This window comes from Vipera ursinii (genome assembly GCF_947247035.1).
Source record: "Vipera ursinii genome assembly, chromosome: 2".
Lineage (NCBI taxonomy): Eukaryota > Metazoa > Chordata > Lepidosauria > Squamata > Viperidae > Vipera > Vipera ursinii.
The window spans coordinates 112021822-112040419 of NC_139513.1; the positions used below are offsets into that span (position 1 = coordinate 112021822).

General features: G+C 42.5%; 1 protein-coding gene across 1 annotated transcript in view; it reads left to right on the top strand.

The window, feature by feature from the left end:
* Positions 1-409: 409 nt before the first annotated feature.
* LOC310634848 (testis-expressed protein 47-like) overlaps positions 410-18598 on the top strand; it is a gene marked incomplete at both ends in the record, with an annotated part of 40968 nt that continues 22779 nt past the window's right edge. The window contains 3 exons of the mRNA XM_083353385.1: positions 410-565; positions 15147-15219; positions 18031-18137. Coding sequence (XP_083209511.1) covers positions 410-565; positions 15147-15219; positions 18031-18137 — 336 coding nt within the window. The remainder of the gene's footprint in view (positions 566-15146; positions 15220-18030; positions 18138-18598) is intronic.

Sequence of the window (18598 nt, forward strand, 5' to 3'; positions counted from 1 at the left end):
GTAACTTTTATACACTATTTCATCTTTTAACATTTTATTGTACACTACCCAGAGTCCCTCTTTGAGGGAGATAGGCAATTCAGAAATGTGCAAAGTAAATACATAAAAATATAGCTCTCGCCTTACGTTGTTTTGAACTGGTAAAACTAGAGCTGGATGTTTGTATTATATATCAAACGTTGCCAGAGCAACAGCTGCCCTATCTAGCTAAGCTAATGCCAAAAGACAATACAGTCTTGAGAGCCAATTGAGCATGCCCGGTACTGCTTCTAAGGCACTAAAAACCATACTTTGACAACACACTGCTTTGTGTGCCCAGAACTCTGTCTGCCTCACAATTAATGCAGTGAGCAATTGTGCCATAGGCTGTATCTTTTCAAGAGTCAAGTTTTATAGAAGCCTGGTCACAATGTTGAAATTTAATGCAGGCACTTTAGCTCTGGGAAAGCACAAGAAAGGCACTGAAATGTGGGGAAAACGGGATGAATCAACAGATGGAGAGGAGAGGACCAATTTTCTCAACCAGCTCCCCCTGGATAGAGTACTTCATGGTACAGAGGATACTGTAAGTATTCTAGGGTAGGATGCTATTGTTTTACAAGGAATGGAGAAGGCAGGGTTTGTGCAAGGCATTAAGAGTGAAAAGGAGTTGAGAGAAAAATAGAAAGGGTTACATATGTGCAGGAGATTATCAAACTGATGAGAGTTAAATCTGCATGCTTTGGGATATAGTTATCAAAGCTCTCTCTCTCTCTCTCTCTCTCTCTCTCTCTCTCTCTCTCTCTCTCTCTCTCTCTCGTCAAGAATTTTGATTATAATTGCAAAATCTAATGCCAACTAAACTTAAAATAGGAGTAAAACATGCAAGAAAGAAAATATAAGAAAAAATATTTAAACAAATGACGTAGCAATAGCACTTAGACTTATATACCGCTTCACAGTGCTTTCCAGCCCTAAGTGGTTTACAGAATCAGCATATTGCCCCCAACAATCTGGGTCCTCATTTTACTGACCTGGGAAGGATGGAAGGCTGACTCAACCTTGAGCTGGTCAGGATTGAACTTCAGACTATGGGCAGAGTTAGCCTGCAACACTTCATTCTAATCACTGTGCCACCGCAGCTCTAGTAACTTTTCACTTTTTCTAAAGTTACCAGCATTTATTTCTTCATCCCATGTCCCTTCTTTTATCTATAAACAAATATATAAAGCATCTTTTTAGTCTTGACGTCAGCAGAAAATCCATGAAAGGTTGTTGGAGGAAAAATATATCTTGCTTAACCTTGATCAAATACACCGACTTTATGGTCTTTTCTTTTCCTCCTAGTAGTATTAATATTTATTTTATACAAATATTGTCATTGGATTTGATTTCATTTCTTCTTTGTGTCATTACACAAGGTTCTTCAGGGCATTAGCAAGCCTTTTTTGGAAAGCCAAAAGGAAAAATATTAACCAGGTCATTCTCTTGGTTTGCCATTTGTATTTCCCTTTTAAAATTTAAAACCTTGGCCTGTATCTTTTCTGGATCCAGTGTAGCATCTTTTTCTAAGCTTTTCATTTGGCCTGACAGTTGCAAATCCACTTTCACTGCCATCATTTTACATTCATTGTTTCTTCAATAGCATATTTTAGTCTTAATCTAGCCATAGAAGCAGACATTATTACTGCCATTATTGATATTGTGGCTACTATTTTCTAATTCCATTCTTCATAAGTCTCCAATGCTATTTATGTCATAGCATTTACAGGTCTGTATATCTTTCCTCTACCTAAAATTTTTGTCCCAATAATGTCCAGTTTTTAAAATCATGAAATTGCATGTTTGTGTCATATCTAGTAAAAACCAAAGTAGAAAGTATTTCCCATGAGAAGCACATTGTATTTTATAATTAATTACCAACTCTTATTGTAAAACTTTCAATTTTCCAATTTTCTTTGTACAGTTGGTCCATTTATAACTTTCTACAATCAAAATCTTATTCACAGTTTTGCTGTTTGCTTCAATTCTTTAAATTCTTAAGCTTATGGTTTGGTTTGGTTTTTTAACCCAGGATTGAAAGCAGGCTTACCTGTTGTTTTCAAACTTCAAACTGTCTAACAGGTTAGAGGTAGCTAATGAACAGTTTCAAAAAGTGATTAGAATGTGAGGTTGTGAACTTCGTGTTCTCTAAAAGTCTCTGCTGGAGATGCCAGATGGCTAATCCTGTAGTCTCCTGGCACTCAAAACCACTGTCCTGCAGTTTCCTCACGAGGAGTAGAGGACCAGAGATCATGTGGGCTATTACTCATCCTCTCCTTATCCAGAGAGGATCCAAGGAAGCCATCCACTCCCCAGTTCGTTGATCTTTGCTGCAGTAATATGCATCACTTTTACAGAGCTGTCTTCAGTTTTACATACCTCTCCCAGAAGCCCATAGATATCAAATGTATAGTGATATGGTGATGACACTTTGGTTCCTGTTTGCCCACTCCCTCCATTTTCTGGCAGAATGGACAATGTCTGGGAATGGCGCTTTAGGGAAATGAAGACCTTCCTTTCCCCACTACATAAAAAGAGATAGGAAAGGTGCCCTCCTTTGGTCTTGCTCTGAATTTAGTGGAGAAAGTGACTGCCTATCTGCAGGTGCAAAAGATTCATGGAAGCGTCATTCCTCCCTTCAAAAAGGGAAAAAAGGATTGATTCTTTTCCCCTGATCCACTACCAAAAAATGGCAAACTAAACTTAAAACAGACGTTTTGTGTGCACCCTTTTTTTGAGAAGTCAAATTGCAATGACACGAGTGCCTAGCTGATGTTCTGTTTTCTTTGTGGAGCACAACAGGATGATCTTTACTATCAGTTGTCCCTTTGTCAGATCGTAGGCATTATCTCAGGGCAATCCCACCTAGAAACCTACTCATCTTCAATCACAAAATGAAGAGGGATCCTTTATTGATGGTTCAGAGTTATTATCTTTCCCTTATCTCCTCATAATATACAAAGGTCATACGAAGCAGCGCTCAATGCCTTTATGAAAAATGGAGCTGCATAACTACTTCTGTCATTCTACTTTGGGAATATGAGGTTGAGGTTAGGTTCAGAGGGAACTGCCATCTGCTTGGACATTATAGTTCTTTCTTCATCCCTCTGCGCAACAATTTTCCTTTCCAGGATACATAAAAGGTAGTGATCCCAAGTTTTAATGACATCTTTTAATGACATCTGTGACACTTTCCTATCATCCAGCTACCTGTTGAGGAATGGGTCACTGCATCCCAGTGCTCTGTCTGCCTTTTGTTATAGGAAGTGTTTTGTAATTGGTTATATCCACCCTGGCAATTATATTGTGGCAATGCCCATAATATGGTTTCCAAAGATTTAATATATCTACTGATCCCCAAAGCTGGGAAATCCCATTCTACATTTCTAAATAATCATGATGCTCTGGAAAATATAGCATTTTGAAAGCCCTATGATGTTAAACAATAATATGCAATATGAAGTCTATAAGGATCATGGATTTTTAGCTTGCTATTAAATATTTTCAGATTCCAATAATCAGTTAAATTCTGATTCATTAAAGACAGATATTTATGGCAACACAATGACCAAAATAGATGTTCTGTTAAGATAGCATCATTCTCTTCTTCAGTTGCCAAATATTTGGAGGGCAAGGTCTGCTACATAAAGCTTCCTCATGCCTTTAGTATTTTCATCTCCGGGAATTATGCCAGCTATTGCTATATAGTTATCTTAAAGGATATGTGAGAAGAAAAAACATGGTAACCCACAGCCTGGTCAAAGAAGCCAATAATCCATACAAAACTGTGCATGTCACAGGCCAATGCAGACAGCCATTGAATGTCTTAATTTTTTTTCATCCATGTTCCCATCGTTCTACAAACAAATTCACACAACCCCCCTTCCACACACCTATTCTTTATATGTTGTTGTTAGCTGCGAAGTCATGTCCGACCCATCGCGACCCTATGGACAACGTTCCTCCAGGCCCTCCTGTCCTCTACCATCTTCTGGAGTCCATTTACGCTCACGCCTACTGCTTCAGTGACTCTATCCAGCCACCTCATTCTCTGTCGTCCCCTTCTTCTATTGCCCTCAATCTTTCCCAGCATTAGGCTCTTCTCCAGTGAGTCCTTCCTTCTCATTAGGTGGCCAAAGTATTTGAGTTTTAGCTTCAGGATCTGGCCTTCTAAAGAGCAGTCAGGGTTGATCTCCTCTAGGACTGACCGGTTTGATCACCTTGCAGTCCAAGGGACTCACAGGAGTCTTGTCCAGCACCATAGTTCAAAGGCCTCAATTCTTTGGCGCTCAGCCTTTTTTATGGTCCAACTTTCACTGCCATACATTGCAACTGGGAAGACCATAGCCTTGACTATACGCACTTTTGTTGACAGGGTGATGTCTCTGCTTTTTAGTGTGCTGTCTAGATTTGCCATGGCTTTCCTCCCAAGGAGCAAGCATCTTTTAATTTCTTGACTACAGTCCCCATCTGCAGTGATCTTGGAGCCCAGGAAAATAAAATCTGTCACTACCTCCATTTCTTCCCCATCTATACCCCATTCTTTATATAATGGTCCATAAATATGATAGCCAACTCAGGAAAGGTTATTAGTCTCATGCATGCCTCACTTTCATCATGTATCACTCTGACCACATTCAGCTATCAATCTTCAGTACTCTAGTCAAAGCATTTCCTAATCCTAAGCCTACAATACTCTCCTTATTACAGAGTTTCTCATCAACAAAGATATATAAACTTTGCCACATTTCTCAATGACCTTTTGCAGAGCAAAACTTTAGTCTCCACAGATCCTGCCTGGCATAAAGCCACACTGTACTTCCTCTTCTACTGTTTCAATCTGACCTCCCCAGCACACTTAACTCCCCCTGCTATAATTTTCCACATTTCACTCTTGGCTAACTTTCCCTTTATAAAGAGAAACGATGACAGCATTCTTCCAATCATTAGACACAAGAATGGATCTAGTTTTCACATACATTTTCACCAGATCTCACGGCTAATTCAAAAGTAAACTACTTTCCTATTATATTTTCCCAGTTGTGCCATCTACACCTGCAGTGTTACTGTTTTTCAATATTCTCATCTAATTATGACTTCTTTTTCATCATTATTTTTTCTTGGACCCTCCCATTTATAGCATTAATTTCCCTTCCGCTGTTTGACTTATCATTACCACTTCCACACAAATATTTAAACTTTTCCTTACGTTCCTTCAATTCAGTTTCACCTTAAAGATAATTTTATTTTTAATTCCATTCACTTTGCTGGAGGCTTCTCTTTTAGTTCTTTACCCATCTCCAAATTGTTTATTTACATTTAAATTGTTCTGCAATTTTCCTTTTTCCCTCTTAACTGTTCCTTGCTCATTTGCAACTATTCTTCTCTCTCTCATTCATTGTTTTTTTTTCTTAGTCTCATTTTCTGCAGCATTGTAATGCATTTTTTCTAATTTACAACTTTTTTTCACTTTATTGTTCCATCTAATATTATTTGTCATGCTTCCCATTAGTTTAATTCCACACACACCTCTGGCACTCTATAACATCTTTTTAGTCTATCTCAAGCAGTTTCCACATTCTCTTTTTTTTACATTTTCCATTCCGTTGTCATTGAGAGCTTAATCTATCTTTTAATACTTTTCCACAAAGGACTTAATTTTTCTCTTCTTGCAGTTGCTCTACCTTCATTCTAGATTCTTTCATTTCTTTATTTTATTCTAAAAAAAAAGATGCTCTCCTGAGAGTATTAAAAAGTGTTACTCTCCATATGCAGAACTCTCATCATCCTTGTATCCTTTATTAATTTTCTTAATATTCATAATAAACAATTTTTCATGTCTTCTAACAGTCAGTTTCCCAACAGTGATATCACATCCATATTGACTATTGCACAATTTCCTTCATATTCATTCCTAATCCTTCTACTATTACTATTTTTTTGGAATGTAGCATAAAACTATCACAATCCTTTGACAACAATCTAGAAGGCACCAATTCATATTTTCCACCAACTCTTTCATTCATAACTGAACCTACATCTTCACTTCCTTGCATGTATTCATCAGCTCCTCTGCTCAGGATCCAACCATCTCCATTCAAATCTATTTCTTTTTCTCCTTTGTCTTGGATTTCCAAATACATAACATATCTATTTTTTTTCTTTCATTTCATTGTTAATTCCTGTTTTTTACTACCTATTTCCTTCCATTCCAAGTCACAACTTTCCATATCATGGTCATCATCATGTGGGTTCATGGATGTTGATTTGTGTTGCTTATGACTTTGGTCACCAAACTACCAGCTTTAATAATACCCTTGCCACCTGGAACATGGTCTGCTAATAGTAAAGACAATGTCCATCAAATGTGATGGACTTTGTTAAGTATACTACAAATGCAGCAAAACCTAGTTTTACCGCAAGTATGCTTAACCAATCCAGTGCAAACTAAGTTATCTGCTTTAGAGAGTACCTTGCAAGCCAACATATTTTTGCTCTCATCCTATCAACAATGAGGTCTTTGAAGTAAACCAACACATAATGCACCTCCCTCTCTCATCATTTTTACTTATATAAATAACTCTAGACATTAAATGGGCCAACTAGGCATTCATAACAAAATACAAATAATGATACTCACAGTCTAGTGATTTGTTTGAAACAGTGGTTATTTGCTTGAAAAAAAAGACAAAAGGAAACAGGGGACTGATTCTGGGACACATTAGAGGAGCTTTTGGAGAATCAACTCAACCCTCTTATGTTTTTTTTTATTTATTTGTTCTTTGAATGGGTAGTTATGCTCAATTGCAGCAGTCTTTTTGTGTGTCAACTTTCCAAATACCCCTATCAGCTGCAAAAAGGTTGCTTATCCTTGTCCTGAACCAATGAAATCAACATTTTTGTAATTCAATATTAGGGATTATGATACACAGATTCTTATCTATTCTTATTTGAGAGTAAGCTATAATATCGTCCTTAGTAAACATAGATAGGATTGGTCAAATTCTTTAAATTAAAAAAAATGGCATGCTTGATAAATGCTTACAATTTCATACTCTTTTTATAGACCCTGTACCTATACATTAAATACTACCAAGGTAGAAAAGATTTTTATCTTGGTAAGCTCTGTTTTAATGGCAGGAGACAATATAAGAAAAAGGGTTACCTACTCCATGTCCTTTCAGCCAGTCCTAGCATGAGCAATGAGCTAAAATACCTCTTTGAAGTTAGACATATAAGAAGACAGGATATCTAGCACAACTCATATTTTTCTTCCAGAAAAGAAGCTGAAGAATGATGTATACATTACATCTTTTTCAGAGAAGAAATGAGCATTAATTATCACAAGGTATAAAACAAAGCTTTTCTCAAATGGAGGATCAGAAAAATGTCCAGAGTAGGCTTCTTTCCAAGCAAATTATATTCTTGCTGTTTTTATTTATTTTAGTTAGAAAACGTGATAAGGAAAACAAATAAATTTGCTCTTGTCACAGGTTCAAAAATGCAATTTGTCAAGAACTATTCCTGTCATTTGACAGAGTAAGGCAATTGCCAAGCAATAGGAAGATGTCTGAATTTATACAAGCAGGTATTTTCACATGTTTTACTCACTGGCTATACTGAGCCATTTTCTGAGTATGTAGAACACATTGAATCATAAACAAACCCAAAGACCTGGCTTTGAACAGCAGCTCAAAAAACATAAGCTCAAAAAACAAAGGGCAATCAAATCTTTGTATAAAGGCAATTTAAAGATCTTTAATTGACCAAGTAAGCATATTTTCTGAACACAGTCCTACTTACCCTTCTTTTTACAACAGTCTATTATTCAAAATTGTATTGGACTGCTAACGTATGGTTTAAAATAAAATGTTATCTTAAACATTTGTGTGCCTACCCATCTTCTGGACCAGTGTTTCTCAACCTTGGCAACTTTAAGCTGTGTGGACTTCAACTCCCAAAGTTGCCAAAGTTTAGAAACACTGTTATGGACAGTTTTTGTATGTGAAATGAGAGGCATTATCCTGATCTTTACTTCAGGCTGGCCTTTTTTTCAGCCAATGCTCCCCCCCCCGCCCCCAAAAAAATTCATAATAAAATTTGTTGTTATTTTATTAAGTCCATTTTGTAACCATATTGTTGTGTTTAAATAGGTAAAATTTTATTCTTTTTTGTATGAAAAGCTACAGGACTGTTATATTTATTTTTTAGTTCATTCATTTTAAAAATTTGTGTGTCCACCTATCTTAAAATGAAACTCTGGGCAGCTTACAACAACAATATCTCCTTTACTGGCCTCACTCTTTACCTGTAGCAACATTGCCAAGTACCAAAGGATGGAGGGCTTACAATCATTGTCCTTATATATAAAAAAGAAAAATGGGTGATACCTCCAGTTACAAGACTGATCAGTCTCCTCAACCTGATCAGTCTCCTCAACCCAATCAACAAACTCTATCGAGATACCTACAATACCTACAATTCCAGGACTGGCTAGAACAAGAAAACATACTTACAGAAGAGAAAGCCAGATTTAGGGAAGAATAATTCACCACTGACTAGTGGTTAGTGTTTCAACATCAAAAAATACTCCTCCTATAACACAACCTCCCTTTATGTTGCTCTCATAGACTTCAAAGCATCTTTTGATTCCATATCTTGAGCTAATCTCTGGGGAAAAACTGGTGGCCTCTTTGACTAACTGAAATTCATCTAATATGTATGCTTCATGAAGGGAAATCATTCAAAATATGTTGTATCCCTCAGGCCATCTCGCTAGTGAACGTGGAATAGAAGAAGGTGTAAAGCAAGGCTGCATATTGGCCCCACCTGCATTCAACTTTTATATAAACTTCATGGTGGACCATCTCCTTGACAGAAACTTTCATTCCCCAAAACCAGCTGTAAGACACATCTGTTTTATTCAGTGCAGATGATGTAGCAATACAGCAATTGGAATTAAAAGAGCACTGAGAGCACTAACATAGCATTGCAAGGAAGACCAGCTAGAAGTCATCAGAAAACAAAAATCATGGCATTTGCCAAAAGACCCAAGAACCAATTCTGGTGGATAGGTGGACAGAAGACTGAGAAGGTCTCCTTTTCAAATATCTGGGAGTAGACCAACATTCTGTCAACAATAGGAAACCCCATGAAAACACACAGAGAAGCTCATCTGCCATCCTCAAATTCCTCAAAAGAAGAGGTGGCCACTACATTCCTGCAGCACTCTTGCAATATTCAAAGTCAAGTCAATAGCATAATTTCCTGGTGGAGCCCAGCTGGGCCAATTTTGCGTCATTAGAATTTGTCAGGTCCAAATTTCTAATATTGTCTCTTCAGTGTGTCTCTTCAATGCTCCCCTGAGACTAGAGACAGGCCTCATGAAAGTATGGGCAAGAGGGTGGGTGACCAAACTGCTGTGTATTGGAGTGTGAATTGTATTAAGTAATAGCTTAACAGATGACAGCTAGAAGGGGCTGTACATAACTGCTGCTAGGCGTGGCTCAGTTTTCGGTGGGAAAGCCTAGTTAAATTGATTGGCTGTCAGCTCAGCAGCCAGAATATATAAAGGGCACAGGCAGCCCATTCTGTTGCTGGTTCTTCTCTACAAATAAAGAGCTGAATTCACTGCCTGGCATCGTCTTGTGTGTGTTAACCCAGTACACTTCACTGGCGACGAGGATGGGATCCTGCTTCAGAAAAAAGCTGATTTAACAAAGGGCTGCATTACTCACTGGGGGAAGAAGCATCTTCCCCAGCTACCGAGTTTAAGGGCTATCCAAAGCAGGATCTGCAGGACCAGATGCAACATGGCACAGTTTGGCCAGATCCAGCCATTTGACCCAAGGTGTCCAGAGCGGTGGGAATCACACCTGAGTCAGGTCGAATTCTACCTACGGGTGAACAGAATCACAGAGGACAGTATGAAGGTAGTGGCTCTAATGTGCACAAGCAGCCCAGCCGTTCACGATCTGGCCGTGGGACTGTGCGCAACAACAGTGATTGGAGCCGTACGTACAACGACCTCGTGGAAAAACTGAACAGGCATTTCAACAGAAGAATGTCTGAGCTGACCTGATGATTCCATTTTGAAAAAAGGGATCAGCGGCTGGGCAAATCAGTGGCAGATTTTATCACGGGGGTGCGACAAGCTGCCCGCTTCTGTAAATTCATGAATTTAGACGAGAGGCTTCGCGACCAGGTCATTTTTGGCCTCTGGGACAAGCGGTTGCGGCAGAAACTTTGCGCCAAGCCGAACCTGACCTTCCAGGAGGTCCAGGATGAGGTTTTGGCCAGAGACTTGGATGATGGCACAGAGCAGAGTGACCCTAGACCCAGCACTATTGGAGGGGCCATGCACCGAGCAAACACTATGTATGACGGAAGTGGACATTGGGACGAGACAACCGACATCTACTTGGTTCACCAAGACCAGATGCCACAACAACAGCAAGGGCACAACAACAGCAAAAGGACCCAGAAGAAACCAACAACACCAATGACACAACACAAATGCACCTGCTGTGGATGCAGCATGACCCACCCCAAGTGTGCAGGTTGCGGGGGAAATCACACCAGAGCAGCCTGCAAATTCCATACGGCCAAATGTCAGGCCTATGGAAAAACAGGCCACATCACAGCAGTCTGCCAAAATCGCCCCAGAGACGGCCTGCACGAGATCCAGTCCAAGGACGAAGATCTAACAGGTACCTGGGGGCTCCAGCAGTCGTCCATTGGCAATTTCAAAATATTTAACACCAGGGTTCACCAGCCACTCACCTCAAAAATCAAATTGGATATCCGTTTGCAGGGGATTCCCTGCAAGATGGAACTGGACTCCGGTTCAGCGGTCTCAGTAATTTCCAATGAGACTTTTGAACACGTGTGCAACTGGAGTCAGCGGTGGGTCAAGTTGAGGCCTTCCGATATCAAATTAGCAGATTTCCAAAACACTCCAATTAAAATTAAGGGGGAAGCCACATTGTCCGTGGGATTCAAGGGGTTCCAGGGGTTAGATTGGTTCAAGGCCTTGGGTATCGTGATTGGAGGGATCCACAACACCCAGGCCAAGAGCATCGAAACTGTCTGCAAAAAGTTTGCAGACGTGTTCAATGATCAGCTGGGCAAATACACGGGGGCCCCCATTTCGTTTAAATTAAACCCTAAGGTACCACCCATTAGAATTAAGGCCCGAAGAGTTCCTTTCACTCTCAAGCATAAAATTGAGAGTTAACTGGACAAACTAGGGGAACAAAGGGTGTTAGAGGCTGTAGAAGGGGGTGACTGGGAAACCCCAATAGTCACCCCCATCAAATCAATTGGGGAGGTTAGGATTTGCGCGGATTACAAGTGCACGATCAATCGAGCACTCAATCCGCATGCTTACCCGGTCCCAACAGTCAGCCATGTCCTCGCTTCCCCACAAGGCGGCACCATTTTCGCTAAATTAGATCTTGCAAAGGCGTACCAGCAGCTCCTGGTTACCAGGGAGACGGCTGACACACAAACTATTGTAACGCATCATGAAGCGTATAAAGTTAACCGTTTACAGTTCGGAGTGACTGTGGCTCCAGGAATTTTTCAGGAGGTGATGGAGAGGACTCTGAAAGGGATTCCAGGAGTATGTCCATACTTTGACGATGTACTCATCATGGGGAACACGGAAGAAGTATTGGCTGACCGATTGTTGACAGTGTTAGGAAGATTTCGTGCTGCAGGGTTTAAGTTAAAGAAAGACAAATGCAGCATTGGCGTAAAGGCCACTGAATTCCTGGGTTTCAGAATTGATGCCAGGGGAATCCATCCTGCAGAGTCCAAGGTAAGGGCCATCAAGATGGCCCCCACCCCCAAGAATAAGACAGAAATGCAAGCATTCCTGGGGCTACTAAATTTCTATCATTCATTCCTCCCAAATAAAGCAGCTACTGCTGAGCCCCTTCACAGGTTGCTGGATAAGCAGGCAGTGTGGAACTGGACCCCTATACATGAAAATAGTTTCAGGAGTTTAAAGAAACTGTTGTCCAGCGATTCAACTGTGACTCACTTTATAGAATCTAAGGCCATTTGCATAGCATGTGATGCTTCTCCATATGGAGTGGGGGCAGTTCTGAGTCATTTGGAAGGGGATGGGGTCCAAAGACCCATTGCCTACTACTCCAGGACACTGTCAGGGACTGAAAGGAATTATGCTCAAATTGATAAAGAGGCCTTGGCAATAGTGGCTGGGGTTAAAAAGTTTCATGATTACCTCTACGGCCGAGAATTCACAATATTCACAGATCACAAGCCACTACTGGGGTTGTTCACATCAGATAGGCAAACTTCCCAGATCTTATCCCCAAGAATGCTCAGGTGGTCCATTTTCCTATCGGCCTATAACTGTAAACTGGTGTACAGGCCAGGGAAGAAGATGGGTCACGCTGATGGACTAAGTAGGTTGCCACTAACGCAAGCGGATCTGGATCCAGCACCGGCAGCTCAACTACTGACCATTCAGGACCTGACAGAATGCCCACTCAAGACAAAGGATATCGCTGCTGAGACAGTGGCAGACAAGATCCTGAGCAGAGTTTTAACATGGGTAGCAACTGGGTGGCAGGAGAAAAACCTGGGGCCAGAATTCCAGGTGTATTTTATTCGCAGGCATGAGATGTCCATGCACAAGGGTTGCCTATTGTGGGGCATCCGAGTGGTAATTCCAGAAAAGCTAAGGAACAGAGTCATCCAGTCTCTACATGAGGGGCATCCAGGAATAGTAAGGATGAAGACACTAGCCAGAAGCTACCTGTGGTGGCCAGCCCTAAATAAGGCCATAGAGGAGCAAGTAAAAGGGTGCTATGTGTGTCAAAGGTCCAGACCTGAGATGCCAGATGCGCCCGTTCACAAGTGGGAGGCCACACACAACCCATGGTCCCACGTCCACATTGACTATGCAGGGCCATTCCAGGGACAGTTGTTTTTAGTGGTCATAGATAGCCATTCCAAGTGGTTGGAGGTAGTTCCAGTAACTAGCATGACCACAGCAAGGACAATCCAAGCGCTCAGGGGACTTTTTGCCACACATGGCCTCCCGGATGTGTTAGTATCGGATAATGGCTCTCAATTCACCTCCGCTGAATTCCAGGCTTTCACGAGGAGCTACGCAATTAGACACGTTACATCAGCACCCTTCCACCCAGCCACCAACAGATTGGCAGAACGCATGGTGCGCACAACCAAAGACGCATTAAAATGAATTATCAGTGGTGACTGGCACCAAGGGTTAGCCCAATTCCTACTTAACCAACACACCACACCATGCACGGCTACCGGAAAGAGCCCAGTGGAACTTCATTGGGGCAGAAGGCTTATCACCGAGCTAGACAGACTGCATCCCGACAGAGTGGCTGCAGAGTCGGATTGATCCAACCCCCCTAGGGAACTACACACAGGTGCCTTGGTATGGGCAAGGAACTATGGGCCTGGACATGTATGGATTCCGGGGGTGGTGGTTGACAGAACGAGGCCGTTGTCTTACATTATAAGGGTGGAGGGGGATCGACAAATAAGAAGACACATTGATCAGATCAGGTCACGAGTTCCTGAAAGACTGCCAGCCAGCAACCAACATGAGGGACACTTGTCAGTACCACCCACGATTCCATATGATCACCAGCCGAACGCAAGGGGGGAACTGGATCTATGGCCAGAAAGTACTGTTCAACCTGGGCAACAACAGACACAGGGAGCTCACAATGAGCTGGGAAATGGGGTGGTACAATGGGTGAGGACAGAGCAAAGGCACCCACTGACTCATCGGCTAAGGACAGGGGCGAGCCTCTGAGAAGATCTGCTAGGAATCACAGGCCACCGGCTTACCTCAAAGATTACTGTATGTGCAACTATAAGAACCAACATATTGTCCAGAAAAAATGTATATATGGTTGTATTATATTGTTGTATTGTTCATTCTTAAGAGGGAAGGGGTGCTGTGTATTGGAATGTGTATTGTATTAAGCAATAGCTTAACAGATGACAGCTAGAAGGGGCTGTACATAACTGCCGCTAGGTGTGGCTCAGTTTTCGGCAGGAAAGCCTAGTTAAATTGATTGGCTGTCAGCTCAGCAGGCAGAGTATATAAAGGGCACAGGCAGCCCATTCTGTTGCTGGTTCTTCTCTACAAATAAAGAGCTGGCATCGTCTTGTGTGTGTTAACCCACTACACTTCACAAACTCAACTACCGGCTCAGACTATCCTCTCCCCAGTCCACATTAAAAAAAAGATAGTGACAACTACATTTTCATCCTTAGGCTCTTCCCCAGGTCTTCTATTCAGCATGGGATACAATCAAGTGAAAACACTCTTTAAACAGCATGTAGCAGACACAGAACAGCAATTAGACCTAACTAGGTTCCCAACCTTTATTGCCAGTGAACCCACCAATCACCCTGCCTCCCCAATGGCATAGTTAAATAGCTTTGAAATGCCTAAACAATTTTAAGGCTTTTACTCTGGCACAAGTCATGCCCTCTCCCCAGCTGTTCTTGAAGGAAGGGTGGGGGCGGAGGGGAGAGACAATGCCCCTGTGTCTCTGGACAAGCAGAGACAACAGAATGTGTACTTCTCTAGTGTTTGTAGTATACAGACATTTATAGTGGTCTCATCTCACCATTATTGCATAAATATTCAGGGTGCACAGGACAATTTTACACTCCCCTGCTGTTTTCAGACATCAACCCTGCTATAACATACAGTGTTGCCAGGTTGTGCACAGCAGTGCTTAAAATCCATCAGAAACAACTTGAGCCATAAACCTGTTTTAATGAGCACCTAGCTTGTTATTTTAGAGTGATTTGTATTGTTATGGATTTAGTTTGCCACACATTTTTACACCCATCCATTGCTGCTATTCCTGCTTTTAGATTCTTTTAAAAATTCCTTTTAGAGTGTTGTTTTCATATTTCTTACGTTTTGATATGTATTTTTTTATTCTGATTTATCTTTTATGCTTTTCAGTTCTTTATAACCCATCTTTCTTTTGCTGGTCTTATGTAATAAAGATTCAGTTTGATTGATATATTCTGTCAACAATGTTGTGGTTTTTTTGAAAAAAAGATACCTTTTTTTCTCTGTGTGCCTTTAGAAATCCCTCCTCCACAGGCTGATCTTTCTGGCTAAGATTTCACCAGACCTGGCTGATAAAAGGTATTTGGCCGGTAAGTAAAAAATTCTCCCTACTGTTTTTTTCAAGAACATTTTGACATCATTGTCAGAAAGTTTTAGAATGGAATGGGTTGGTTTAATAAATACATTCTGAGCTTCTGAAAGACAACAGCTGGCTTGAACGGTCCTTCCAATACACAAAACTCATCCAAACTCTGGATGAATGCAGGGCTGTCTAGGGCAGAGGAAGCTTCCAACAAATAGCACCAGGAGTATTTTTTGTTCTCCCTGCAGAATGTTGCAGTCTAGCTCAGACCTTGTTTTGTGTAGTTATATCTCACCTTTATTATTTTTTATAAATAACTGGGGATGGCAAGTATAGCTAATCCTCCCCCTTCCTATTTTCTCCACAACAATCCTGTGAGGTAGGTTGGGCTGAGGGAGAGTGACTAGCCCAAGGTCACCTTGCTGGAGTTCATGGCTCAGGTGGGACTAGAACTCATAGTCTCCTAGTTTTTAGCTTGGCACCTCAACCACCAGACTAAAGTGCGGCCTAAAATTTTTTTTTTATTAATATTTCTATACCGCCCTTCTCCCTGAGGACTCAGGGCGGTGTACAGGGCAAGAATAATACACAGAAATGTACAAAAATTAAAAGATAATTAAATACATGCCCGATTAAAATACAGTTAATACATAATAAAAACCCAATAAAAATGATAAAAAACCCCACCAATCCCCCTCATGCCAGGCCGGCTTGCTCAAACAAGTATGTTTTCAGATCGCGGTGAAAGGAGCGCAGATCGGGCGCCGTCCGGAGCTCAACCGGTAACTGGTTCCATAGCTCCGGGGCGCCCACAGAGAAGGATCTCCCCCTGGGGGCCACAAGACGGCATTCTCTGACCAGTGGCACCCTGAGGAGGCCCTCTCTGTGGGAACGCACAGGGCGCAGGGAGCTTGATGCCGGCAGCAGATGTTCCCTGAGGTACTCCGGCCCCATGCCATGAAGGGCTTTAAACACCATTACTAGCACCTTGAATCTCACCCGGAAGACAACTGGCAACCAATGCAGCTCACGGAGCAGAGGTGTCACATGGGAGTATCGGGAGACTCCCAACACAACTCTCGCGGCTGCATTCTGTACCAGTTGGAGCCTCTGGGTGGTCCTCAAGGGAAGCCCCATGTAGAGAGCGTTGCAGTAGTCTAGACGAGAGGTCACGAGCGCGTGAGTGACCGTGCACAAATCATCCCGGCTTAGATAGGGCCGCAACTGGCGCACCAGGCGAACCTGGGCGAAAGCCCCCCTAGTCACGGCCACCATGTGATCTTCCAAGGTAAGCCGTGAATCTAGGAGGACTCCCAAGTTGCGAGCCCTATCTACGGGGGGTAATAATTCACCCCCCATCGAAAGAGATGGAATATCCGAATAGACCCGGGATGAAGGTATGCAAAGCCACTCGGTCTTGTCGGGGTTGAGTCGAAGTCTGTTCCTCCCCATCCAGACCCGAACCGCCTCCAGGCAACGGGACATCACGTTGAGGGCATCACTGGGGTGGTTTGGGGTAGAAAGAAAAAGCTGGGTATCATCAGCATACTGATGATACCCAACTCCAAAGCCACGAATGATCTCACCCAGCGGTTTCATATAGATGTTGAACAGGAGAGGCGAGAGGACCGACCCCTGAGGAACTCCACAAACGAGAGACCTCGCGGTCGACCACTGCCCTCCTGTCAACACCGACTGCGAGCGTCCCTGGAGATAGGAGGAGAACCACTGTAATACCATGCCTCCCACTCCCAATCCCCTGAGACGCCGCAGCAAGATACCATGGTCGATGGTATCGAAAGCCGCTGAGAGGTCTAATAGGACTAGAACAGAGGAATGACCCCTGTCCCGAGCCCTCCAGAGATCATTCACCAGCGCGACCAATGCCGTCTCCGTGCTGTGCCCGGGCCTGAAACCCGATTGGTACGGGTCTAGATAATCCGCTTCATCCAGGACCAAGGGGAGCTGATGCGCCACCACACTCTCAACAACCTTCGCAAGAAAGCGAAGGTTGGAGACCGGACGAAAGTTGTTCAATACATCTGGGTCCAAGGCAGGCTTCTTGAGGAGGGGCCTCACCACCGCCTCTTTCAAGACGGCAGGGAAGCTACCCTCACTCAAAGAAGCTGATATAACTGCCTGGAACCAGGTGCGTGTCCTCTCCCGGGCTGCATAAACCAGCCAGGAAGGGCACGGGTCCAATAAACATGTGGTGGAGCTCAGTCTCCCCATAATCCTGTCCACTTCCTCCGGAGTCACAGAATCAAACTCTTCCCAAATGATATCGACAAGACCACCCGCATCCTGATCGCCAGACTCTGCCCAGTCGGAGTCCAAACCGGTCCGAATCCGAGTGATTTTGTCCGACAGATAATTGTTAAACTCCTCGGCACGACCCTGCAAGGGTTCCTCCCTCACCTCCTGATTAAGGAGGGAGCGAGTCACCCTAAACAGAGCGGCCGGGCGATTATCTGCGGACGCGATAAGGGTAGCGAAGTGATTGGACCTCGCCACCCTTATCGCAGTGAGATAAGACCTAATATGGGTTCTTAGTCGCAATTGGTCGGATTCGGATCGGCTGGACCTCCAACCAGCTAATGACCAGATATCAGCTGTCTTTAAAAGTGCAGCAATTTCTGTTTCTTGATCTTTTTGGCTGCTCTACTTGTGTTTATGTACCCTCCTCCCCCTTGCTGTTTTTAAAAGTAAACACTGAGTTTTATTTGGATAAGGGGGATAGAGGTCTATAATGCTATAGAATCGCCAGACAAACCCATTATTTTGTGAAGCAATTTGTGCTTTCCTCATTTCTCCTCAGAGTACTGGGAACAACTATTTCTGAATTTGCAACGCCAGTATTGTCAGGGAGTAGGGATCACCGGCCTCTTGCTTCTCTATCCTACCTACATTATACACATACTAGAGGTAAGCTCACATGTGTGTGTTTCTGTGCACGCTTGTGTGTGTGTATATATATCTATGTGAATGCATAAAATAAGCAAAATATGTGATGTTTCTAACATGAGAATTTTGTGGGAATGCCATTCCAGTTCATGAACAGTTTGAGCAGCCATTTATAGCTTTTTCAATGCTCCCTTTTATCTCCAGCGTTATTCAAGAAACCCCATGTGGCAAGATGGTGCCATTGAGCTTTCTTGCAGTGAGAACATCTAAACTGGAGTAATGAATGGGAAACATTTCAAGTGAAACTAGCAAATGCCTCCATTTTTCCTCTGCAGATAAATGCCATAGACTGTGAGAGTAACCTTGAAGAATAGGAAAAGAGTCTTGAAGACAATGAGAGAAATTTAAATCCAAAGCAAGAATATAATTTGAGAAAGAGTTTCAGACTTGGCCCTATTTAGCTTTCTTGAAAATAAAGGCAG